The sequence below is a fragment of the Chaetura pelagica genome, unplaced genomic scaffold (genome assembly GCF_000747805.2).
Source record: "Chaetura pelagica isolate M959 unplaced genomic scaffold, ChaPel_1.0 scaffold420, whole genome shotgun sequence".
Classification (NCBI taxonomy): Eukaryota; Metazoa; Chordata; class Aves; order Apodiformes; family Apodidae; genus Chaetura; species Chaetura pelagica.
Window position 1 is genome coordinate 1,234,453 of NW_009951919.1, and position 25,326 is coordinate 1,259,778.

Sequence of the window (25,326 nt, forward strand, 5' to 3'; positions counted from 1 at the left end):
GGACCTAAGTAGCTAATAGACTGTTGTTGGGTTTTTTTCCTCCTGAAAAAGGTGATAAATAAAAAGGATTGTTAAGACAGTAATGCAGAATGCTGCTGGTTGCTCACCTAATACTGCTGAGCACCTTGATTTTCAGTGTTACCTGTCAGGACTGGATAAGTGATAGAGGTACATTTGCTTGCTGTGACAATGTAATTGCCTTCTAGGACTTCTAAAGTATAACGTGAAAATTGGAGTTTTTCCTTCTTTGAGTAGATATCTGTAGAACGATTTACATGTGGGTTGTTTTGGGAAAAAGAGCTGTTCTTCAGCATTTAAATCCACTTTTAGGTCCCTTTTGTTAAGTAAGCAGACAAGCTTCACTTAAACTTGCAGTTTATTGCCTTTACTGTCTTTTGAAGTGTAAACCAAATTTATTTCACAAAGATTTAAAGTTATCTGTAACAAGGAAATAAAAGCACTTAACTTTTAAATGTTATTTCCTCATGCTAAAATTAGAGTTTCAGTTTCCTCTACTCAGGTTTTGCCTTTTGATATTTTGACTGTCTGATAGAGATCTCTGTTAGTTTCCAGAATTACAACATGAACCACATTTTAGGTGAAGGAATTACTTACAGAAATGCAGAAATTACAGAAAGATGGTAGTAATTTTGGGTCCATATGTTACTTCTGGTATTTGCCTTTTTAGCAGACCTTCTCTGTTGTTAGGGTAAGCTTAGTTCTCCAAAGAACTTACTTTTACAAAAAGATGTGGCATATGCACATCTTTTGAGGCCCATTCTGTGCAGACGTACTGATGGTTCCACAGAGGCAAGTGATTGCAATAATTGAAGTGTGAATTTGATCCCAATGCATTAGGCCCAGGAGTGTATATCCATCGTTTTCTGTCAGAGAACTTGAGTTACAGATAAGAAGGTTCTCACTTTAGGTCTCTGGCTGTTGTTTAGAACCTAAATTTTAAGACAGATGGTTTAGACAAAACATCAGCATGTGTCTGACTATCACCTCTCTCTCTTGTTCTTTCTTTTTGAAGGTCTACTTTGTGAAAACATTTTTCTCTTTTGCTGTTCTGTTTCATAAACACATCTGTAGAGTAAAAACTAATAACAATGCATTCATTTGATAGTGTTACTGTGTTGAGAGAACTACTTCCCTGTGCCTGGTTACCTGTATTCACATACTCGAGATGTTGACTTTGCATAAATGAAACTCTGCACAGCTCCTGTTGGTTTTACTGCACAGACACAACAGGGAATTTACTCACTGCTTTGATACAATATTAAGGACTAGGATGTCTCAGCTCTTTTTTCTAGAGAGACAGAGTTAGTGCTCATCATCTTCAAACATCTTTTTCCCTTTCTAACTGATCTAAGAAGAGTTTTGAAATGTCTAAGAAAGAAGAGGAGGTCTGCTAGTATGAATTTTTCTCCTGTTTTGCTTTCCTGATACTTCCTTATATGGAATTTCTCAGTAAGGTACAAACAATTGTCAATTCTTTGAACTGTGTTGCCTATAGGGCTGATAACGTAACGGAGATTTATGGGGAGATGCTTTGAAGGTTATAGTTGGATGTAGAGTGATAGTGTGGAAGTTTTATGGTGACCTTTTTTCATGCCTGAAATTGAATCAGCAGGCTACAGGCTAAGTCTGTGTTAGAATGATTGCATTGAGATTGCTTGTGTTCATCAGTTAAGTATCACAAGAGGAAGTCGAGTGTTAAGAATGGGAAGCTTGTAGAGGAAAAAGTGACAAAGTGGTTAGCTCATCTGAAACGGGGAGAATTTAACTTGCTTTTAAGTTAGCTTGCTATCTCTGGAGCTGTTGCTGACTGTAGAGCTCTTCTGCCAAGCAGTTGTTTTATAACAGTGGTGAAAACAGTGAGAACAGTGGAAAAGATACAGCGAAGCTAGCCCTAAGTTATCAGAAACCTGAGTGAGCACTGATTGGGGAAAACATGCTGGAAGGTACTGTTGGGACTTGCAGAGGAGGATATGGTGGAAATCATTGGTTTAGGTTATCAATTTCTGCTTCATAGAATAAATTTAAATTTCTAGTTCAATTTATCATTAGGAAAGTAATCTGAAGGTACTGTGCTATGGAATCAGGACTGGGGAAGGGTTTTTTAATGTTCCCCTGCCTCTTGCCCACCCCTCAAAACCTCTGACATCAGTGAAGAAGAGTGATGGAATAGAAAATGATTTACCACCCTTTTTTGGAGAGATCAGAGAGGAAGAGACTAATCCAGAGACTGAAATGAGAGGATGAGATGCTGGGACAAATACTGTTATGAAGTGCTACCACTGTAAATGCTCTTCAGGCTGGACCCTTCAGTTTTTGGGTTTGGGATTGGGTTTTTTTTCCCTTTTTCCATGGAGAAATTCAGTATGACCAAACAAATGTAAGTAAAATTCTGACACTTTAGGCTGTGATTTGACCAAATTAATTGTACTCCAGAAGTAAGTAATTGTTGTCAGAGTCAAAAAGTTGATCATCAAACGTGAAAAAGCAAGTGTTTTATTTCTATGATTAAATTTTGTTGTTGTTGTTGCATTTTTCAGATTATAATAATGAAGATGAATTTGGAAGGAAGTTGAGGTTCCTCTTGCAACAGCTTCCACCGGTTAATTACAGTTTGTTAAAGTTTCTGTGTAAATTTTTAGCTAATGTAGCATCACATCATGAAGAAATCTGGTCGGCAAGTTCTTTAGCTGCAGTCTTTGGCCCGGATGTTTTTCAGTAAGTTAGTTATAAAAGTTCAATCTGCCTTTTTCTGTGAATTTGACAGTGTACTAACTAGTATTAACACCAGCAAGTACATAGTATGTTTTAGATAATGTCTTTATTTTCCACCCTACTCCCTCATCCCAGTTTTGTCTTACCATTTGTGACCTAAACAAGAGCTAATCTATGAGCTGTGTTATTAGAAACCACTAATTTGTTGTTGCATTGCTTTAATTATACTGAGATTCACACTTTTTGGAGTTGGTGTGTGAGATCTCTGTATGTAGTGAGAAAGCTGTTAAATTATAATGTATACTTGGGTTTCTTCTCTGTGGGAAATACTTTGATTTTAAATATGCCTCATTAAAAGTTAATTGACTAAATAGCTGTTACTTCATCACTTTTAAATATAAACTAATCCAAAGTTGATCATGCAGTAGTGTGAAGGTAAGCTTAACATTCTGTGTGTTCCGAATAGACAAGGGATAATTGGGTCAAGTGTAGCCCTTAGTCAGAGAAATCATTCACAGTTCTTTGTAGAAAGAGTTGGATTTAGATTTTTAAACTAAACAAGTATTGAAATCTTCAGCATTTATACAGATGTGGAGGATCTGAAAGAACAAGAAATAGTTAGCAGAATAATGGCAGGACTTCTGGAGAACTACTATGAATTCTTTGAAAACGAGGAGGAAGATTTTTCATCTACTAATGATTTAAGCTCAATAACTGAGCAGGTAAGACTGTTTTAAGTGGCAATATATTATCACTTAAGTATGTGTTATGCACATCTCTGTTTATGAAAAATAGGGTGAAATACAGTTTTCTTCACTCTGCCTTTCAGTTGTTTCTTGCAAACTGACAAAACCAGGTATTGCCTGAAATGTGTTTTCTTAACATTGGTGTGCTTGTGAAATTGACAGCTCTCAGAATTGGGGAGGCCCACAAAAAAGATGGAGAGGGGCTTTTTACAAGGGCATGTAGAAAGGGGGGAACAGTTTCAAACTGGAAGAGTAGATATTTTGATTAGATATTAGGAATAAGTTCAAGGGCAGGATGGATGGAGCTTGTGATCTAGTGAGAGGTGTTCCTGCCCATGCATGGGGGTTGAAACTAGAGGATCCTTAAGGTCCCTTCCAACCCAAACCATTCTGTGATTCTATGATTGCCAGATTCACCTGTCCACGCAAGTGATGGACTCTTCTGCCTTTCCTCGCAACACATTCAACTTTGTGAAGTAAAATACCATGTCATGTTGGAATAAGTAGAGATGGAGAGTTGTTGGGGAAATGAAGATGTTGTATTGTGGTACAACGTCATTCTTTTGGCAAATATTTTTAATTCTAACACGTGGTATAAAAGTGGTCATGCACGGGAGTACCTTAGTATTATCACATCCAGGTTTGTGAACCTTTCCTCAGAAATATGGAAAGCTGTAACATGAATTTTCATATGCTTAGCTGACTTAAGAAATGGTGTATTTTCTTTAAAGAGGAAAAAGGGTAAATAACCAGTTGCTAAGGAGGGTAACAAGAAATACTCAATTTTTAAAGCCTAACTCTCCTGGAACCCCTTCTAGCAAGACAGGTAAGGCGTGTACTGGGGCAGCTGATGGCTTCTTCACTGCAGTAAACCTCTCACCCATTGGTCTGCTCTGCCAAGTGAGAGCAGCAAGTTCTGGATTGAGCAGCTTTTCTGCTAGCTCTTCTAGCAGGGCTGCATCTTTGCAGTGTTTGCTGTCTCATCAGCTCTTTGTAGGAATGTCTAGTGCTGAGAACTGACACAGGCCTGCCGTGTGCAGGAAGCCATTAACAAAGCTGGGCTGTAACTTCTGCGACTGCAGGCTGAGGCCTGTCATCTTGGGTTGGGATGTAGTGAGTTGGTCTGTGCTTTGAAACGACTGGCTTGTCTGTGAGTGTGATACTTTTTAGCAAAGGGTTTCCTGGGTGTAACAGTCTGTGTGATGTGTGGGTTTGTTTTTATTTTTTGTTTGTTTGGTTTTTCCCCCCTGAGTTTGAGGCCTGGTGGGGTGTCCCTTTCATTTCGTGGTGTCTCCACCAGATGTCAACAGTGCACTTCTGCTGGGTCCTTCTCCCTCCCGGTGGGTGTGCAGAAGTGTTGCTGTCCCCTCTGGCTGCAGCCCCACTTCAGCTGCCGGTGCGGGTGGGCTTTCCCTTGCTTCACTGGCACATGCCTTTGCAATCAGAGAGGAAAGTTAAGGGTAAATACGTTTCTTACCCTGAATGTAGTGCTTTGTAACACTTTGTATGTCTTTTAAAAATAGACAAACACCTCCTGTCTCCTTTCTTTGTAATCTTAAACTTCCAGAGTTTTCAGTTTTCTTAATTCAGTGATTTTGGTTTATACTCATGTGGCAGATATTACGTTTTCTTGAGATTGCTGCTGCAACTATATTTTTTGGGTTTGCAAGTTTGAGACATCAGTAATCCATCACAGAGGGGCTTTGCAAGTCAAACAGGCACTATGTTGCATTTACCTCTTTATGTTCCAGACATAGTTGCTTTTTAAAAAATGAAGGTGGCTGTATTGAGTTGTCAGGCTCTATTATTTGATGTTATATTTTACTGCTTCCGTAAAAACAGAATCTGTGTCTGGAAACATACAAAAAGAGAGGTAGAAACTTTGCAATCCTTTTGCTATTATGTTTACCTATGTAAGTATGCATTTATTACTTTAAAGTTTGGGTTCTTAGACTTGTATGTTGCCTTTCATAGAAGGGTTTGAAACTGCTTCTCGTGTATGAATAAGGCCTGTCCCTGTTTTATACACAGAAGAAAATGTCTGTGCCTCTTGACCTCAGTGTGGCCAGGCTTTTGATGTTTCATGAATCTGTTTCTGTACATTTACTGCATCAAAGGTGCTTTTCTCTTCAGTTTTTGTCCAGTGTTTCAAAGGGGCTATGCAGCTTTATAATGATATGCAATATATGATTTTACAAAGAAGGAAGTACAATGTGCCTGCTTTTCTAAAATTGAAAAATGACATGTTTTTATAATTCCTTGGACCTCTTAAAAGAACTTTTCAAGCCATTAATTGCAAATAAATGTTTTTTATTAGATAAATGATCTCTTGGAAGAGGAGGAAGATGTAAAGCTTGAGCAGCCTGAAGAAATTCCAGAAGATGGCACAGAGAAACCTGTTGAAAGGCCAGCTGTGGTGCATTTAGATATGACAGGGAGTCTGTCGGATTCCAGGAGCGTTACAGCATCAACAAGGTAACTTGTTTCTGCGTTGGAGTTCAGATTTACAGTCTGTGCTGTCAGAGAGAGAAGCTGTCAGGTTTTTGACATAAGTGGTGGTGTCTACAAACTGAAGCTTTAGAAGTAGGTACAGTTCTTGTGGTGGTAAAATACAGGATAAAAGAATTGTTCCAAATTTGCAACAGAAGTGCCAGTAGAACTCAGATGGGATTAACTGTGGTGATTTATGCAGAGAAAAGGAAAAAGGGCATATTTCAGTGAGACTGTGAAGTGGTATTTAAAGAGTAAACTATGTAGCAGAATTACAAAAAGTATCTGAATATTGGTAGGTGCAAACGCATTCTGTGCCATCTTTCTACCATGCCCTTTCAGTGGGAAGTCCTAGGATTATTGTCACATGCCAGCGAGCAATGATGTGTCCTTACATGACCCTAATTTGTTTCTTAAACTTGCAAGAATTTGTTTGTCCAGGGGTTTTTTATGCCTAGTTTGGTCAGGTGTTAAATGAGAAGAGCATTTTCTTATTCAGTTGAGTACTTTGAAATGCATTTCATAAACAATTTTAATGAAGACTCTGTAGGTGTGTTTGCTTCCTGAAAATACTCTGGAGAGAGAAGACACCACAGACAAAGAAGAACTGTATATGGTCAAAAGGACAATGGGGAGCAACTGGGATAATATTGACTATTAATGATTTTTAGGTAGGAATTTAGACATTCTAGGAAGGCCTTTAGTAGGAGCAATGTGGAGGACATTTTAAGCACTTTAAAGGTGACATTTTGTAAGGTTGTACATTAGGCTTTGTAGAATGGATTGCTTGTAAAAAAAACTCGATTGGAGGGTTCAGAAAGTCTCCTTCATTAGAGTTGAAGAGAAGGCTCTGGGTACCCTGTTCTGTGAAAGCTCACTTGTTAATATATATGTAAAATATCTGAAGATCCTCCTTCAGTTAATTTAAACTCTCAGAGGCTGATGTTTGTTATATCAATGTAGAAGTGACATGACTGGCACCCTACACAAGTTGAGGTTTAATTTAACTGCATTCTAGAACAAGTTGTTATAAAAATGCCTAGGAAGCCAGGGTCTGGCATTGTCTGAACAGGTAAAAGGGCTGCTGGAGCTGGAGGGACCTGTGTGGCCTGCCTAAGAGCCAGACTCTGGAGAGGGATCTGTTTGGATGTGCTCTGGTGGTAGAGAACTGTGAGCAAGATTAGAAGTTGCAAAGTGTGTAATACAGGCAGGAGTATTGGAGTGGGAGGCAGCTTTTAATTAAGAACAATCCTCATAAAGGATTTACATTAACTTAAAATGGTGCTTCTATTGAGAGCTTATTTGCACTTGCTTGTAATGCATGAGTTTATGTTTCATTTGCTTGTGGTACGCAAGTTTTAATTTCTAAGACTGCTTTACTTGTGTTATAGTTTCTATAGCTCTACAGCATGCCTTAGGTGTGGGCAGTGCATGTAAGAACTTGTAGGGAGGGTTAAGGAAGAATCTATAATAAAAGTGTGACCAAAAGCAGAAGAAATCCAGGGGAAATCACAAGAAAGTTTACTGCCTGAAACTGAGTAGTCTCAAGAATGTGGATTTTGGGTTGAAATCTGTTCAGCTGCTTGGCTGCACACTTCTTTATACTTCAGTTCAAGAATTTGTAAAATATAATGAGAGAAACGTAATTCTGTTTTGTTATTTAAATTATATTTTAATAATTATCCTTGTCAGCAGTCGAGCTGTTAAATTTTAGTTTGAATTAAATTTAAAAGGTTGCTGCAATTAGAATTTCTACAAAAGTACTTCTTCCAATTCAAGTTCTAAAGCAATTTAACTGTTCACAGGTATTTACTTGTTTGTGGAATGTGTGAACACAGTAGTAGTGACAAACTCAAGATGTTTGAGAGTTTAAATTGGATAGCCTGAAGAGAAAAACATTTTTACTCAATGTTTGGGGTAAATTATAAATTAATAGGCATTAATTATGGTTGGCATTTCACATAATTTGTGGGGAAGGAACCCTGCAGAAGAAGGAAGATAATTTTGACAGTAAAATCAGAACAACTGCAGGAAACATTTGAAAAAAAATTAATACAGAGAATAAGAAAGTATTCTTTATTAAACTTTCAACCACTATAAATAATGTAAATATTTTTCCAAATGTAAAGGCTTTCATAGTATGCATTTAATGGCCTTTTGTTTTAGTTTCTTGATGAAAAAAAAAAAAGGCAAATGTTAATACAAGTTTACTGGGATGTTTTTCTTGACATAGGGCCTGTGGCAGCTTCTGAAGGAAGGAGGTGGAGGAGTAGATCTTAAACATAATTCTTGCAGTTCCTTAATGTGGAGTTTTGTTGCCTCTTTGTTGTTAGATTTTGAGAACCAAAATATCTCTATTTTGGTTTCTGTGCAGATAAAAATAACATGGAGGTTGCATGTTCTGCATGTTACAGTTTTGTTATAATTTTGCTCAATACCTTTTTTCTTTACTTCATTTGTTCATTCTGAAGTGTATGACCTTCATGCTCTGCATGGTGTTAATTTGACTTTGAGTTAGAGAGAGATCCAATGAGAATGTGGATAATCATTAATGCAGTTTGAATTAGTGGCTGCTTGGAAATGGTATTTTAACTAAACCTGTTGGTCTTTTAAGCCAGTTCTGGAATCGGGAGCCTTTGTTGCACACAAATTGACACGGTGGATGTAAAGGAAACATTGTATTCTCCATGATCAGAAGCCTTTTCAGCAGGGCTCTTCTGGGTTTGCTGTCTTGACTCCCAGAGAAAAGAGTTACTGACTCAGCGTGGTAGCTGAGTGTGATGTTGAAATAATCACTTTGGAATCCTTCTCTGTCGTTATTCCAAATTTTTCATCCCTGTGCTTTGCCAAGCAGTATTTGCTTTACTTTTTGTTGTTCATCTTAAATATTATTAGTCCAACGCTTAATATAAAAACTCTTGATATGTCCTTTGGGTTTTTCAAAATTATATGTGTAAAAATAAGAGGTATGACAAGTAGTTAGTTCTGTAAACAGTTTGATTTTTCTATCAAAGGTGAGGCAAGGATGAGCTTTTTTTTGATGTTTTTGTTAACTGATCAGTGAGAGAAAGGCAGCAATATAAGAAACAACAAAGAGAAACAAAATGCTTATATTTTAAGGCTAACTAAATAGAAATGCTGCCTGAATTGCTAGGAAATACATTATTGTTTTAGCTCAGCACTCTTTTTGACATCCAAATACTTGTCCCTACTTCCATCCTGGAAAATCTGTGATCAACATGTTAGGAGAGCTTTCAAGTGTTGATTGGGCAGCTTATTGTCAGGAGTGACCTCATGTTGCAGTCTGTTTCTATTTAGACTGCAGGGTTTAGTGCAGCACTCCAGAAGTACTGTCTGACAAGCAGCCATTGGCTCCAGCAAGCAGTATGCACAACCAGCAGCCTGCATCCCGCTTGCTTCTTTTTCAAATGAAGCATTTTTACATGAAGTGCTCATTTGGGATAGCAAAAATAATCAGAATGGCCTGTAAAGTTCTGCTGCACAGGTAATTATGGAAGGAAAATGTTGCTTTGATGTGATTGTAAATAAGACTCTTGAACTTTAAAATGGTGTGAGATTAAAGGTGTTATGGAGATCTTGTGAAATGAAATAATGCCACAAATGATTTTTTAAATGAGAAATAAGAATCTGGGTGCAGTCAGTTAATTACTAAGACAAACTTTGAAATGTTATCTCTGGTGAATGGATTTTTCTATCTTACAATATGTTTTTACTCAGACTTTTTAAGGGTAGGGAGATAGTGCAAAAGGGCTTCTCAGGGTGGGTTAGAATTATGAAACAAAGATGTTTACCTTCCTGTGTCTTGCTGTGTCATGCTGCGTTAAGGCTGAGTGGAGCAGTGTAAGTTACAGCTATTAGAAAGTATCCTTGAACTGTGTGTGGTATGTGGTTTGGAAGTTGTATTTTCAGCTAAGAGCTATTTGACACATTTCTTTCAAAAAGTACTTAATTGCTGAGGTGCTTAGTTGAAGGCATAAGATATTCTTTACATAGTAAGAGGATTCTTCAGGCTTTGCAATACTGCTGATTTATGCACATCTTTTGCTGAGTGCCTCTAATGCACCTAAAGGTGTTTAGTGAAAGCACCGGTGAACGATCCTGCTCTGGGGCTGAAGGTTACACACCGAGATGGAAAATTTTGCTGTGAACCATGTCTGAAATCTTCTGGGCTCTTTGGAGATGAATTTGATTCTCCCCACTCTTGACACAGTTCCTCATTGTCTCAAGTGGTAGAATAAAAAGGTTCCAGGTCATCATGGTTTCCTATAAATAGTATCTGTACTTGTGTCCTTGACTGAATTTTTTTTGCTCTTTTACAATTAGAGTGTTGCAGTGTTCTGTGCTCCAGTTGCCTCCCCCCCCCCAGCTTGTAATAGGAGTGACTGTGTTTATAATATTAAATTAATTTCAATGCATACAATTAGGTATTAGTACTTGTAGAATGTAAGCATACCTTTTATGATGCAGCTTTTATGGAACTTACTGAAAATACTGAGGTTGAATACTTAAAACATTTTCCATGTTCTGAAATCTTACTGTTTTTTTCACAGATTCTTGTACATGCTCCTCCTCTCTTTTATCTTGTTCATGAAGCTGAACTTATTCACAGCTTCATGTCTTCATCTTTTTTATTTCAACTATTGTCAGAACAAAATGTCTGTATCAGAAAACTTACTTGAACCTCTGTGTACAGAAATATCAATGATATGTTTTAAGTTGTGAATTTTTTCTTACCATTTTTGTGTTTGAAAGAAAAAAATGAAATGTCAGTCTGTTCACACTCAGTTGTTTGATCCAGCAGCTTTGAAATTAGTGGCTACAAGATCTGACTTCTACAATTAGGTGTGTTTCAGTTTTCCAAAGCTATGCAGCAATGTCTATTTTGAAGTAGTAGTTCAGAGCTGCCTGTTCTGTTAAAGTGTTTGGAATAGATCTGCTTTGTTTTTTCACCTAGGCAGACAAGCACACAAACCACACAATGAGCCTGATTTAAAACAAAAGCAAAAAAAATAATATTGAAACTTCTGTGAGCACCAACCTGTTCAGCAGTTACATGGTGGTGGTGAAGTACTCCACTTTGCTGTTGGCCCGGTACAAAAGGGCATAATTATTAAAAAAACAACAACTTTAACCCCTTTCCTTATCAGCCAGTGATTAATTCAAAGTCCTTTATTGCTGGTGCTTCATCTACTTAAGGGAAGAAAAAATAGAAAGTCTGTTGAGGTGGTCTGATTATCTTACATCTCTGGTGGTGGAACTACTAATAAACTTGATAAGGTCTAACCAAGATATAACTACTCTTGGGTAAGCAGAGAATCTGTTTTTCAGCACAGGCAAAGCTGGTATCAGCCCAAGGTCTCTCAGAGGCAGTACCTGTTTGGTTCTCCAGTGGAGCAGCAAGCTTCCTTGTATTTCAGGGTTTACTTTATGCATTCATGAAAATAGTATTTAAAATCAACTGTGGCTGCCAACAGTGTTGTTGCAGGGTAAAGAGTAGACTAAAATTTTGTTTGTGAAGAGTAGAGTAAAATTTTCAGCTTTTTGAGCATAGTTACATCTCAAAGGAACAAAACATGTTTGTTTACTTCCATCCTCACCCTGTAGTTGAAATTAAGTTAGTATAATTTTTTTTTCTGAATAAGACAGTAAGTTGCAACTCACTGCTTGTTTACAGTATGTTCTTTTATTTCACTCGTAGCATATGTACTGTCACTTTGAAATTTAGATACTCTGTTTATAATGACAGAACCTTGATCATATTAATGAAAAACTGAAGGGAGACCACATACATGAGTTAACTTTCTTGTATCTGCTTGCTTTAGTTAAACTGATTTCCACTCTTCTGCCTCCCCTAGGCTGAAGTGGCTTGTGCTAGGAGATTTCCAGCTGCTTTACAAATGGCTAGTTCATATCTTAAAACCTCTGGAAGGTGCCTGCCTTGCTCTTGAAATGTAGCTGTCCTTGGAGAGCGTTGCAGATCTGTTTAACATTGCAGAAGGAAGTTATGCAACAATCTGACAGGCAGGGAAGAACCTCTATGAATTGCAACCCTGCAAGAAAGCAGAGTAACTTGGAATTTGCTTTAGGCAGCAAGGTTAAAATCTGCATTCTTAAGCAAGATGTCAGGAAGTCTTCGGAGACTGAGTGATTAGTATTTCCCATGGGAAAGACTGTACATCTGAGAGCCTATAGCTGCATCATGTACTGAGTATTGGCTCTTGAGAGACAGAAATCTGCATTGCTACTTCTCCAAATTTCTGTCATATGATGGCACTCTTTAAGATTTCTTCACCTAAATAGTGAAGTGCCTGTAAATCAGTGTTTAGTACATATTTATTCTACTTTTATTCTTTGCATGCAGTCTTCAAGTATTTTGTAAGTTGCTTTCTGTTGACTTCAAGAGTTATTTGTTGTGTTAAGTTTTTGCATTACATTAACTTATTTCTTCTTTATTGCAGTGCTCATATCTCTCCCATAAGTATCTTGCCAGCCTCTGCAGAGTAAGTATAATGAAAATATAAAATGTTTGAGTTTGCTGTTTCTAGAATATGCCTAGAAAATATGCCTTCTTTCAAGAAACAGAAATGCAGTAGGTTTGTTGGTTACAGGTGTGAAAGAACATATTCTAGTGTGAAGTATTTCACTTATGGCATTTAACACTAATGCAGAAAAAAACCTAATGTGTGTCAGTGTTGTGGACTGCAGAAGCATGAGAGCACAGTATGGTAGTACCTAGATTCCAAAACACTTTGGTTTTATACTTAGATACATCATTGATGTTTCACTTCAAAATTATGATAGCATTTATATTGTATTTTAGCACCACTTCTACTCATTAATACTGAGTACAGTTCAGTGAATTACATGTACAAACATGGAGGAAGAGTAAACACAATTAATTCCAGAGTTAAAAATGGGGTGAAATATTTGAAGATTCTTATGGGAAGATTTTTTTCTAGGTCTAGTTTTTTTATTTTGGAAAAGATTAGTCTGTTATTGCTTTGAAATATTTGGCATCAAAGATTCCTCTGTCATGTGTAAGTTTTGTTATCCCTGCCTTTCTGCATAGTTGATCAATGCAAAAGGAGAGTTCCTAATATGAAATTTCTGTCTTTTTTCTTTCTAGCATTTTAGAAAGAACAATTAGAGCAGCTGTGGAGCAGCACCTCTTTGACCTGCAGAGCAGCTTAGATAACGATCTTAAACATATACAGCAACACAGACTGGGCTGTAACAATGAAGAAAAAAATCCCAGTGGGGATGAGGAAGGATCTAACAACCAGTAAGATTTTGTTGTATCTGTGCTGAATTCCATAGGATTGTATATGTTAACTCTTCCAAAACAACCTACCCAAAATTTAGACACTGGAATAGCTGCTCAGGGAGGTGGTTGAGTCACCATCCCTGGATGTGTTTAAGGGTCGTTTGGATGTGGTGTTGGTGGATATGGTTTAGGGGAGAACTTTGCAGAGTAGGGATGATGGTTTGACTTAGTGATCCCTGGGGCTTTTCCAACCTGAATAGTTCTGTGATTCTATGAAATCTCTCACCTCAACCCAAAGCATAAGATAAGATTTTTGCTATTAACTTCAATTCATCTCATATTTTAAACCAAATTGGCTCTCATTAATTGTCAGCAACCAACAGCTCTTGGAGGAAGCATTTTAAATTGATCTTATAGCTGAAAATGTTGTGAAGTGTAACTACATTACTGCTGAATTCTGTGCAGGCAGCACAAGGACTTAAGTTTACCCCAGTGATTTCATTGTTATCTCACTGATGTTACTTATGACAATTTTACCATATGGAAGCTACTGTAGGTATGTAGCTACTGTTTGAGTGTCTGCCCTATCTTGCCATGTCAACGTAGCTGTTTTACTGCTTGCCTGCCAGTGGCAACAGAACAGCTGAAGATGGATAGAATGAGCAGGGTGATTTTACATAGAGTTTTAGCCCCATTTGATCAACTTTTGTTTTTCACTGTAAATCTTGCCATCCTATGAGTGTAGTGATTGCCATGGCACCATTGAAAAGCCAGCTTCTTCATGAGTAACACAAAAACTCCAAAAAAGTGTAGTTAAGTAGGACTTGAGTACCTAAATTCCTGTGTTGCTCAGAGCCTGTAATACATGAAGTTTTCAGAGATTTGAAAGCTGTTTTCTAAGTTGCTCAATCTTGTCTGTTTTTAGAAGTCTTATCTGTGACAAGAGATTAGACTAAAGTTAGCAGTTCACCATAGAACTAGTAATCATTGCTAGTGATTGCATTACCATTGCATGGTAATGATAAATTCAAACTGAGTTGTAGTGTTAGAGACTGAATGGATTGAGTAATTTATAAGTAAGCAGGTAATTGACTGAAAGACTTGTTGCAGCTCAGATCCTTCAGTTACAGCCAAGTGCTTTATGGGCTGGCTGAAAATGTTTGAGTTTGCTGTTTCTAGAATATGCCTAGAAAATATGCCTTCTTTCAAGAAACAGAAATGCAGTAGGTTTGTTGGTTACAGGTGTGAAAGAACATATTCTAGTGTGAAGTATTTCACTTATGGCATTTAACACTAATGCAGAAAAAAACCTAATGTGTGTCAGTGTTGTGGACTGCAGAAGCATGAGAGCACAGTATGGTAGTACCTAGATTCCAAAACACTTTGGTTTTATACTTAGATACATCATTGATGTTTCACTTCAAAATTATGATAGCATTTATATTGTATTTTAGCACCACTTCTACTCATTAATACTGAGTACAGTTCAGTGAATTACATGTACAAACATGGAGGAAGAGTAAACACAATTAATTCCAGAGTTAAAAATGGGGTGAAATATTTGAAGATTCTTATGGGAAGATTTTTTTCTAGGTCTAGTTTTTTTATTTTGGAAAAGATTAGTCTGTTATTGCTTTGAAATATTTGGCATCAAAGATTCCTCTGTCATGTGTAAGTTTTGTTATCCCTGCCTTTCTGCATAGTTGATCAATGCAAAAGGAGAGTTCCTAATATGAAATTTCTGTCTTTTTTCTTTCTAGCATTTTAGAAAGAACAATTAGAGCAGCTGTGGAGCAGCACCTCTTTGACCTGCAGAGCAGCTTAGATAACGATCTTAAACATATACAGCAACACAGACTGGGCTGTAACAATGAAGAAAAAAATCCCAGTGGGGATGAGGAAGGATCTAACAACCAGTAAGATTTTGTTGTATCTGTGCTGAATTCCATAGGATTGTATATGTTAACTCTTCCAAAACAACCTACCCAAAATTTAGACACTGGAATAGCTGCTCAGGGAGGTGGTTGAGTCACCATCCCTGGATGTGTTTAAGGGTCGTTTGGATGTGGTGTTGGTGGATATAGTTTAGGGGAGAACTTTGCAGAGTAGGGATGATGGTTTGACTTAGTGATCCCTGGGGCTTTTCCAACCTGAATAGTTCTGTGATTCTATGAAATCTCTCACCTCAACCCAAAGCATAAGATAAGATTTTTGCTATTAACTTCAATTCATCTCATATTTTAAACCAAATTGGCTCTCATTAATTGTCAGCAACCAACAGCTCTTGGAGGAAGCATTTTAAATTGATCTTATAGCTGAAAATGTTGTGAAGTGTAACTACATTACTGCTGAATTCTGTGCAGGCAGCACAAGGACTTAAGTTTACCCCAGTGATTTCATTGTTATCTCACTGATGTTACTTATGACAATTTTACCATATGGAAGCTACTGTAGGTATGTAGCTACTGTTTGAGTGTCTGCCCTATCTTGCCATGTCAACGTAGCTGTTTTACTGCTTGCCTGCCAGTGGCAACAGAACAGCTGAAGATGGATAGAATGAGCAGGGTGATTTTACATAGAGTTTTAGCCCCATTTGATCAACTTTTGTTTTCACTGTAAATCTTGCCATCCTATGAGTGTAGTGATTGCCATGGCACCATTGAAAAGCCAGCTTCTTCATGAGTAACACAAAAACTCCAAAAAAGTGTAGTTAAGTAGGACTTGAGTACCTAAATTCCTGTGTTGCTCAGAGCCTGTAATACATGAAGTTTTCAGAGATTTGAAAGCTGTTTTCTAAGTTGCTCAATCTTGTCTGTTTTTAGAAGTCTTATCTGTGACAAGAGATTAGACTAAAGTTAGCAGTTCACCATAGAACTAGTAATCATTGCTAGTGATTGCATTACCATTGCATGGTAATGATAAATTCAAACTGAGTTGTAGTGTTAGAGACTGAATGGATTGAGTAATTTATAAGTAAGCAGGTAATTGACTGAAAGACTTGTTGCAGCTCAGATCCTTCAGTTACAGCCAAGTGCTTTATGGGCTGGCTGGCTTGACAGAAGCAGGGGCTTAAAGTTCTACCACTGTAGGTTTGAAACAGATACACTGTTCTGGCACAGGGACTATTTCAGATGCTTCTGATCATCATTCCACTGTGGATTAACCGTAATAGAGGATACATGAGAGCGTTCTTGAGTGAGGTCACCTGGGTCCCTGAAAACACTGCTGCCAGCAGGCTGAGTGCCAGGCAAATGCACAGTGAAATGAGTAACTAAGAAATGACACTGATCCAGTGCAAATTCCTTACAACTAACTGAAAATAATTGCTGGAATTTAGAAAAGATAGTTAAATTCTAAATAGTGTTAAATTCTGAACCATCATGTTTAGTATCTATATATCTGATAGAGGGAGGAGCATTTTTAAAAATAATGTGGAATTCTTTGTGAGAGAAGAGAAAGCAAGGAAGTCATAGGCTTGTGGTGGATTGTAGAATTGTGGTAACAGGGAAGCTGGTGTGTAAATAATATATGGACATATATACAGTATAAGTTGGTTTTAATCTGGTTGTACTCTTACAAGCCTTGAGCTGAATTTTAGGAAGATTCAATGTTAGAAATAATGGGATTTTGTCACTGGAGGAGAGAACAAAATGACAGCAGCTGTAGACTAACTGGCTTCTGTGTTGGGAGGAGTGTACTCACAGCAACTTCACTGAGTCACAGTAGTTTCAATAAGTCATTTATTCTGGCTGTTGGCACTTCTATCACATAGTAAGTGGGGGTTGTATGCCTGATATTAATAAAAAGAATCCAGTAAATACATTGTAATATATCTATTGCATGCCATTGTAGAAAACCTCAGAATTATATATAAACTACATAAATAATTAAATTTGCCTACAGCTGATTGAAATTGTAGGTGTTGCCAGTATCTTTGGTCAGAATAATGTTGTTGAAAAAAGTCTGATATGTTATACTCCTTAGTAAAAAAATAAAAGTGTGTGTTTTTCTTTTAAAATTAGAGCAACAGGCTGCTAAAGTCTTTCTGTTCTTCTGTATAGGAATGATGTTATTGAAGATAATGACACTGGTAGCAGTGAGAACACAGGAGACTGCTCTGAAGTATTGGTTTGCACTGATTTAGACAGTGAAGCTATGAAACATGATACTGTAACTGAGGAAGAAGAAAGCATTCAGGTGAGAGGAAGAGCCTTCTGTAAATGACATGCACAGAAAATTGTTTGTGTGCTTTGGTGCAGTTTGCTTAGACCCTGACTCATGTTTTTCTTTTGGTCTTTCACAGGTACCAGCCCTTCCTGCTGCTCAGGTAAGTCAGTTTATCAGCAAACATCATAACACAAGTTAGAACAACATCTGTATTAGTAAAGGCTTCCTGAGGAGCAGGAAATCTAGAGCTGTGATTGTAGCACAGCCCCACAGTCAGTCACACTTCGTACTGTAAAGGGCAGAAGTAGCACCTTTGGGACTCTGCAGCCTCTTGGCTGTGCTTGAGCTAGGAAGGTGTGGTTTTGTAATTAGCTGGTTACAGCCTTTACTCACTGCTGCCAGTCTCCTTTGTAGTTGAAAGAGGTTCTGTTACTTCCCCGTGGACCACTTTCCTTAGATCTTTGACTTCTGCTGTGCTGATAGCTCATGTTTGTCCATACTGATGTGTACTCTGAGAATTCTTAAACTTGAGGTGTTCAGCGTAAGACAAATGGAAGAAAATTAGACTTGAGACCTCCTGAAGAGGTTCAACACTTAATTTCATCTTGAAAAGTATCAGGATTAGTCATTTGTATTCCAAAGCAGAAAAATCTGTTTACAGTGCTGCATGAGGACATTTTAGGATGTGATGCTTGTACAAATAAAATACTTGGTTGTATTTTTTAAACTGTTTTGCTCAGAAAATAGAATGTTAATGATGCTTGAAGTTGCTGTTATAGTTGAGAAAGCAGCTGAAAATGTAAACAACAAACCATGTAGGTGAGCTGTCATAGACTGAATTTTGGCTTTGCTCTTGTATATTGTACTTGAATTGAGCAGCTCTATGTCATTGAAAGAAGCAGGTATTGTATAGAGTTTGAATGGAAACACAGTATTGTAGCAAATGAATATTATTAAAATGTTTGCCCTATGCAACAAACATACCTCTGCTTTGCTTTGAGCTGCAAATTATTCCATCTTCACATACAATCAAATGTAAAGGTCTGTAATATGTATGGACTGAATTTGCAACGATGGCCTGAACTGTACCAGCATATTTTATTAGCAAGCAGACATCAGCCTCTCACTCAGGGTGTCTTTATGTGATCAAGCAATGCTATAAAATATGTGCTGAGAAAAAGGAAATCAAGTATAACAGTAATATGCAAGAGAATATAGTTTCTACCACTCTTTGAAGTAGCTCATATGCAGCAGTCAAATAAGCACTTCTAATGAGAAATTCCTATTTGTAGTTCCTTATTTATTTTGCAAAACTTCTGTTGTCATAAATCTAAATTATTCATTCTGTGGGTAGAAAGATTTGCTTTCTATATGTAGAGAACTTTCTACTATGGTTTTTAGCTTCTTGCCTGTGAGTCTGTAAATCTTTCTGAGGGTTTCCTGAAAGATGACTAGATAAGCAAAGCTATTGTTAGTAGACGTAAATAACCCAGAATAATGTATTGGGTTTGTCACCTTGAAAAGATAGAATTGGATGCCTTAGCATAGTGAAACTGTGAGTCTTGTCTGGAATCTGTTTTTCTTGAAACAAAATGTTGCTGAAGCACTTTTCATTATTGTAACCTATTCTTCTCCTGGATTTCTGTTTCCTTTCATGGATCTCAGATGACTTCTGAATCACCTAACAAGCCAAATTTTTCAATTATTCCTGCTAAACTAGCATATTGTTTCATAATCCCATTCTGTAAATTACAATGTCACAGAATGTATCAATTGTCCAGGTTCTTTCTGATAAACCTTGTTACAAAAATTATTGGGTTGTTATCTGTTGTGCAAAATGCACAAAACATGGTGTTGAAATTAGAAGGTATTTTATCCATTCAGCTGAATACTGTGTTTGCAAGAACTCTGTTGAAAGTACAGTGTAGAGTTCTGTATTTGTTCCATAAGTCTTTTTCTGACTTGCTGTTATAAGTAGTCTTTTATTTGTAGTATTTGTCTAGATTTTAAGTCTTGACATTGCAAGTCTTCAAAACGAATAGAGAGTGAGTTTCTCATGTTAACTCCTGACACTTCACTTCCTCCTGGCTCTCTTGTTAAAATGTATGCTGAGCTTTGGAAATCAAAGCTCAGAAAATATAGGCAGAGAACAAACAGGGAAACATAAATAGCAAATTGTTGGCTTTACAGCACATTTTGTGCAGTTTCAGTGGTTTCAAAGAGCAGCTGAGAAATGTGAATCCCACTTTGTATGAAGTATGTGAACTTCTGAGTTCAAGTACGTTACCCTGCTAAGAGGATAAAAGGGGACATGATCCTTGGGAGCACACAGTCATGTCTAGGTGTGCTTTTGTTGTCATACCTGGTGACATACTTCAGCTTTTTAGCTTTTTGATACATTTCTGTCCATTGATAACAGTGGTAGGGTGACATTCTGGGGTGAAGTTCTGTTTTTTCAATGTTTCTAACTTCTTGGTTAATATACCATTTCAAATGTTACTGGGGGTGTGTTTACAGGGAAGGATACTGATTCTTCTGGGGGCAGGGAGTTTGAGAGGGGCAAGTAGGGTTGCAGGAAATCAAATATGTGCATGTGAGTTCTCCTCTGGGTCTAAAATGGGAACAGGAGCAGCTGTTTCCTCAACTACAATAAGTGTGACTATGCAAGACTTGTACAGCTCATCTCTAGGGTGGAAATTATCTGCTGGAGTCTGACAAATGCACTGTAATTAAAAATTCTTTCCCTGAATTGGAATTTGACTTGAGGACTGAAATAATATAAACAGAATAATGGCGTTTTGTATGATGAGGGTGAATTTTACCCTAGGCAGTGTAGTACTGGCAACTGTTTGAACTCTCCAGGTAACTTAATTTCATATTCAGACATTTTAAAGATAATTTGTGAGAACCTGAAGTCTGAAACTAGATGTAAACTGTGACTTTATTTTATATATTTCAAATCTCTTATATTCCTCCAGATAAGAAACTTTTTGACAAAATCAAGTGGGCACCACTGGGTGCCAACTTTTAGTGAACAAAATGGTGACATGTATTCATCTGAACTTGTTTTGTGAGATGGTGTCATAGGAATACCAGCATTTCTTCATCCCCTTCCAGTTCTGTTGTTGCTTTATTTAGTGACAGGGATTAGTAGCTCCTTTTAGAAAGTCTGTCAGACTTGATTCATTTTATATATGCTGAGCACAAGTCTACATCCAACTAGTTATTTTCAAGACTAGGATATATGCCATGATTTTAGTCACTCCAAACTTCATGCTGTGATTAACAGTTTGGAGTTGAACTATTGGTGTTAATATTGAAAAGAAATAACAAAAAAATGTTTGTCTGAAGATGGAAAGTCACTGTTGGTCTTTGAGTGACTAAAAAACACCTGGTTACTGGCTCTACTTCAGATGTAAAAATACGACATGGTTAAAAATTACTACCCCAACACAAAAAGCTGTGCTTTTAGTTCTTGAGGATTTTGTGTGATCAGTAATGATTACAGAAATGTTTCCAGCTGGGAATGCCATTCCCAAGTCTTTCTCAACATATTTTTTGCCAACAGACTGCAGATGTATTATTGGAACCATGTGATAAAGATGTAGATGTTGATGGAGAAAATAATAGTGAAAGGTATGTATGTTTCTCTTGCTTTCTTTCAATCTGCATGACAGAGTGCGTAACTTGAATTTTGAAAAGCAGGAGTGTCAAACTGGTGATTTGTGACAACACAGTGTAACATAAGGGAGGTGAAACATGAAACTTTCCTGTGTGAGAACAGAGAGGATAAGATGGAGTTACCTTCTTAGGATGATGACATAAAAGGCATGAAACTTCATGCACTTGAAAGAGAAAATAATACTACCTTATATAATATCTAATGTTTGGGTTTGTTTTTCTGGTGTGTTTTTTTTTTTTCTTCTGGGCAAGATAAATAGAAGAAGTTACTTTTAAAATATTTTGGCATATTGTATTGCTGTTAAGGATTGAAGAATTAATGCTAATAATAGTGACTAGCCAGAGAACTTTAAGTTCATTTGAGTGCAGCATTGACTGAAATTTGTTTGAGATCAATTGAGCTTTCAAAATATTTACTCCTAATTTGAGAATAAAGTTCTGAGCTGTTTTTATTCTCAGCTTAGTTCAAGTCCAGTTGTTGTTTACATGCTGCAGCTTGAAATTCTGTGTGAAGAACAAAGAGGGGGGAAAGAAGCCAAACAATGTAACTATTGCTCTGCAAAAAATCCATTACATGTCTGCTAAAACTGGACTAGGGTATGCAAGAAGAAAAGGAAGGTACAGTATTTACTGTCCATTAAGAACTTGTATTTAAAATGGTAACTAGGTCTGTGTCTTCTTTTTAGGCAAAATAGTATATTGTTCGGTGGTGATGATAGAATATCTTCAGAGATTTTTCTGGTAAGATTATGATTTCATTTCTATACAGATACACAGCATCTTAGAAATTTGCATGCAGTGCAGATATGAAAAAAAAAGTATGAATTTAGCTTTTAAAATCATATGTTGGTTGACCTGCTTGCAAGGTTTGCAAAATCTTTGCTAGTGATTGCACCATCTCGTTTCACAGGAACTTTTGGCTGCAGATCAAGCTTATGCTTATGCATCTCATGTAAGGAATGTTTTGTAATGCAAATAATTGACTACTGCTGGGAGGGGAAAGCTTGCTTTTAATTCCTTGAGTTAGGAAAGAAGAATGGTTTATTTGGTTTGGGTTTTGTTGTGCTTTTTTAAATTCCAGAAAGTTTCCAGAAGTGCTGGAACTGGCATTGATTAGATACCTGATTTCCAGTTGATACGTAATAATAAATTTGTTCTGTTCTTTAAATACAGGATTCAAGTAGCAAGACTTGTGATCTTAATGCAAATACTGATGCAGAGGTGTTGGAGGATGGCAGCGTTCATGTTTCTGAGGAAGCTCTGAGTGTCCAGGTGCCACGACTAGATCTGAAGAATGTATCTGATGGTGACAAATGGGAAGGTAATTTTCACCCTTTAGCTCACAACATCATTGGCTAGTAATGAGAAGTAGATAATTTGAAAAAGTAGAAGCATCACACAGCTTTACTGTTGTTTTTTTTTTTAGTTTGATAGGAATAATAGGTTCCTATACACATGGTAGGATTGACCAAGTCATGGCGTAGGTCCTGTCTTGACTCAGGATTATCTGCAACTTAATTAAAGACCTTTAAAAACTATAAATAAAAAATAGTCAAAGTAGCAACTAAAGAAACCAAAAAAGCTCAGGTTTTATAGTAGAGATTTGTGTTTTGTTGGTTTTTTTTTTGAAGTGACTTTTATCTCATCCAAGTCCTTAAAAACTCTTTGATGATGTCATATATTTAATATTCACACTGACTGGTTTAGTTTTATTTTTTTAAATGTAAGCTACTGAAGTTCTTGTACTAGCTGAATTTGACTTAAAATCACTAAACTACTAAACACAGCAACTTATATTTAATTTATTCTGAAAAATCTGTTAGTTGTCTTGTTTTAAACATCAGAAATGTCAGATGTTGATTTCCATGTCATTAGACAACTTGAAATGGCTCTAGATTTTAAAATAAAACTTATAGTTGCAGGTGGATATTATTTCTGTGCCCTTTCTCCCTCCATCGTTTGGATTGCAGGCAAAGCAAAATGTTTAAAATGTAGCTCTCTTTCAGACAGGATTCCTTACATTTGTGGTCTTATTCTTCTTGGCCACCCAGGTTTAGCAAGCCCCTAAGCTTGTGACTTGACTGAACTTTGTTGCTCAAATGTCTGGTTATAACTGTTTAGACTGTTGGTTTACTTCTCTAAAAGCATAACCCCTTGGTAACCAGAGCAAAACACTCTTGTTAATATCTTCTTTTCTAAGTACTGACCTTTTTACGTGTTCCTTACATCCTGTTTCCTCTACCTAGCATTGATATTCTGAGTCATCACAACTTAAAAAATGCAAGTGATAGTTGGATAAATTACTGTGAGCTGTCACTGACACAAGTCCACCTCTTTCCAATTTTAAAAACTTTTAAATATGCCTTGGTAGGTACAGTGCAGATCTACTAGGCAGGGGTGAACAGGCTGTTCAGTGACAGCTGCCCTTTTGAGATGCCAGTCAGTAAGACACTGGTAACAACGACTGCACTAACTTCTGGTTGGTGTGTTATGCATTTTAAAATTAGTGAAAGGTACCTGGGATGCCTGTAGTTGAAAAGTGGAGCATATAGTTGTAGCATGCCAGCACATAAAGCATTGTCCTGAATCTAGAAAGGTGATGACTTACTGTTAATTTGTCACCAGTGTTGTCTGCATTAATCTTTTAACCCTTTTACAAAGGATGAGGTTGGAAATCTGTGACTGGCTCACATAGGTTTGTAAAATATTTCCTAGTTGGCAGTCTTGAGCCCTGGCACCTGTACATTCAGAGTAAGTTGTGTCCCAGGTTAATAACTTCGTTTAAAGCTTGAAAAAACAAATGAAAACCCACCTGCTTACTTTCTCAGTGTTTTATTTATATTAATTGCTTCCTTGCACATTATATTTTGTTGCATCCCCTTACTTGTGTTAATCTGGTTTAATAAGTATTCTCGGGAGGTTTGTGGCTTCCATTTTCATTATTTTCTTAAATCTGCTCATAAAAGTTGCTTTGATTTTACTTACCCAAATAGTTTTATGACCCTTACTTTGAAAAGAAAGTAGAATATCTGCCTAGAAATGTATATTATAAGCTTTTTGGTAGTGAAACTATGGTATTTTGCAAGAGGTGCTGTTTCATTGCAAAGTATTTTAGCTTTGGCTATTTTTCAGTCCTGTTTAGAATGATTATTGTGATCTCAGCCTTCCAAGGCACTGCAAGTCCTTATGCCAGTCCACTGAAGTTGATTTGCTTGGTAAAGAAATAAATACTTGTCCAAATCTTGTTACAAGATTTGGGTTAAAGCCTATGTCATAGAAAACTTAAAGGCCTGGAACCAACAAAGTTCTTGGAAAGGAACATCAGATGCCTGCTGGCTTAGGGCAAAAATGCAGATCAGTTAATCTGTATTTCTGAGTATTTTTTTCTGCATTTGTCCTGCTTTTTGGAAATCATCACCACGTGTATTCTTTACAAACTGTGAGCAAAAATGTATTTAGAACTTGTCTTTTGTTAATGCTAGGATGCATGAGACTCTTATTAAACTAAGTCTTTACTATTCCTGTGTCAGTTCTTTGTAAATCTTTTCAGTAAAAAGATCAAATTTGCTAAGGACTGAGCATCCTTACCTGCCATGGAAGTTGCTTGGAAGCTGAGAGTGCTCAGGGCCTGGCTCAAAAGATGGGATGTTTTTCCCCGATATTGTTATCTTCCTGCTTTACATGTGATGTATAGTTTGTTCTGACTGTGCTGTGTGTTCACTTTAGTATTTTTGCCATTCTTTTTCATTTTATTAGCACCATGCCCTATCACTTTCCCCCTCATTGATTTCAAAACAATGCATCTGCAGAGAGAAGGGGAGGGTAAGTATGGTTCGCCATACGTTCAGTTATCTGCCTTTTGATAGTTTATGGTTTGCTTTCTAACTAACCCTTCACCTGCTGTCCCTTTCATCTTGGGAATGTTCTGATCCACAGGTTTTTTTGTTTGCTTTTTTCTAAAGGGGCCTCTTCCTGTATCTTGTACTGCATCAACAGGAAAGATTATAGCTTAAAAACAAATTTAAAAATCCCAGTAATACTCAGTAAATGTACAATGGAAAGCAGGTACAAGGGTTATTTTTTAAAAAAGATTACTTTGTGGGTTTTATTGTTGTTCTGCACACTTTGAACCCAGTTTTCAAATTTCTGATTTGAACTGGAAAATATAGGCAACTCCTTTAAAGGAAAAAGAGGGTGGGATTTTAAATTAAAGGGTTTAGAAAG

The 25,326-nt window shown here is 37.0% G+C and overlaps 1 protein-coding gene across 1 annotated transcript in view; it reads left to right on the forward strand.

Moving 5' to 3' along the window:
* The window catches only part of FAM13B (family with sequence similarity 13, member B), a 38,744-nt gene that overhangs the window by 2,665 nt on the left and 10,753 nt on the right, over positions 1-25,326 (forward strand). The window contains exons 4-13 of the mRNA XM_009995269.1: positions 2,559-2,736; positions 3,311-3,455; positions 5,797-5,954; positions 12,449-12,490; positions 13,117-13,272; positions 17,316-17,451; positions 17,558-17,581; positions 20,990-21,057; positions 21,789-21,843; positions 22,276-22,423. Coding sequence (XP_009993571.1) covers positions 2,559-2,736; positions 3,311-3,455; positions 5,797-5,954; positions 12,449-12,490; positions 13,117-13,272; positions 17,316-17,451; positions 17,558-17,581; positions 20,990-21,057; positions 21,789-21,843; positions 22,276-22,423 — 1,110 coding nt within the window. The remainder of the gene's footprint in view (positions 1-2,558; positions 2,737-3,310; positions 3,456-5,796; positions 5,955-12,448; positions 12,491-13,116; positions 13,273-17,315; positions 17,452-17,557; positions 17,582-20,989; positions 21,058-21,788; positions 21,844-22,275; positions 22,424-25,326) is intronic.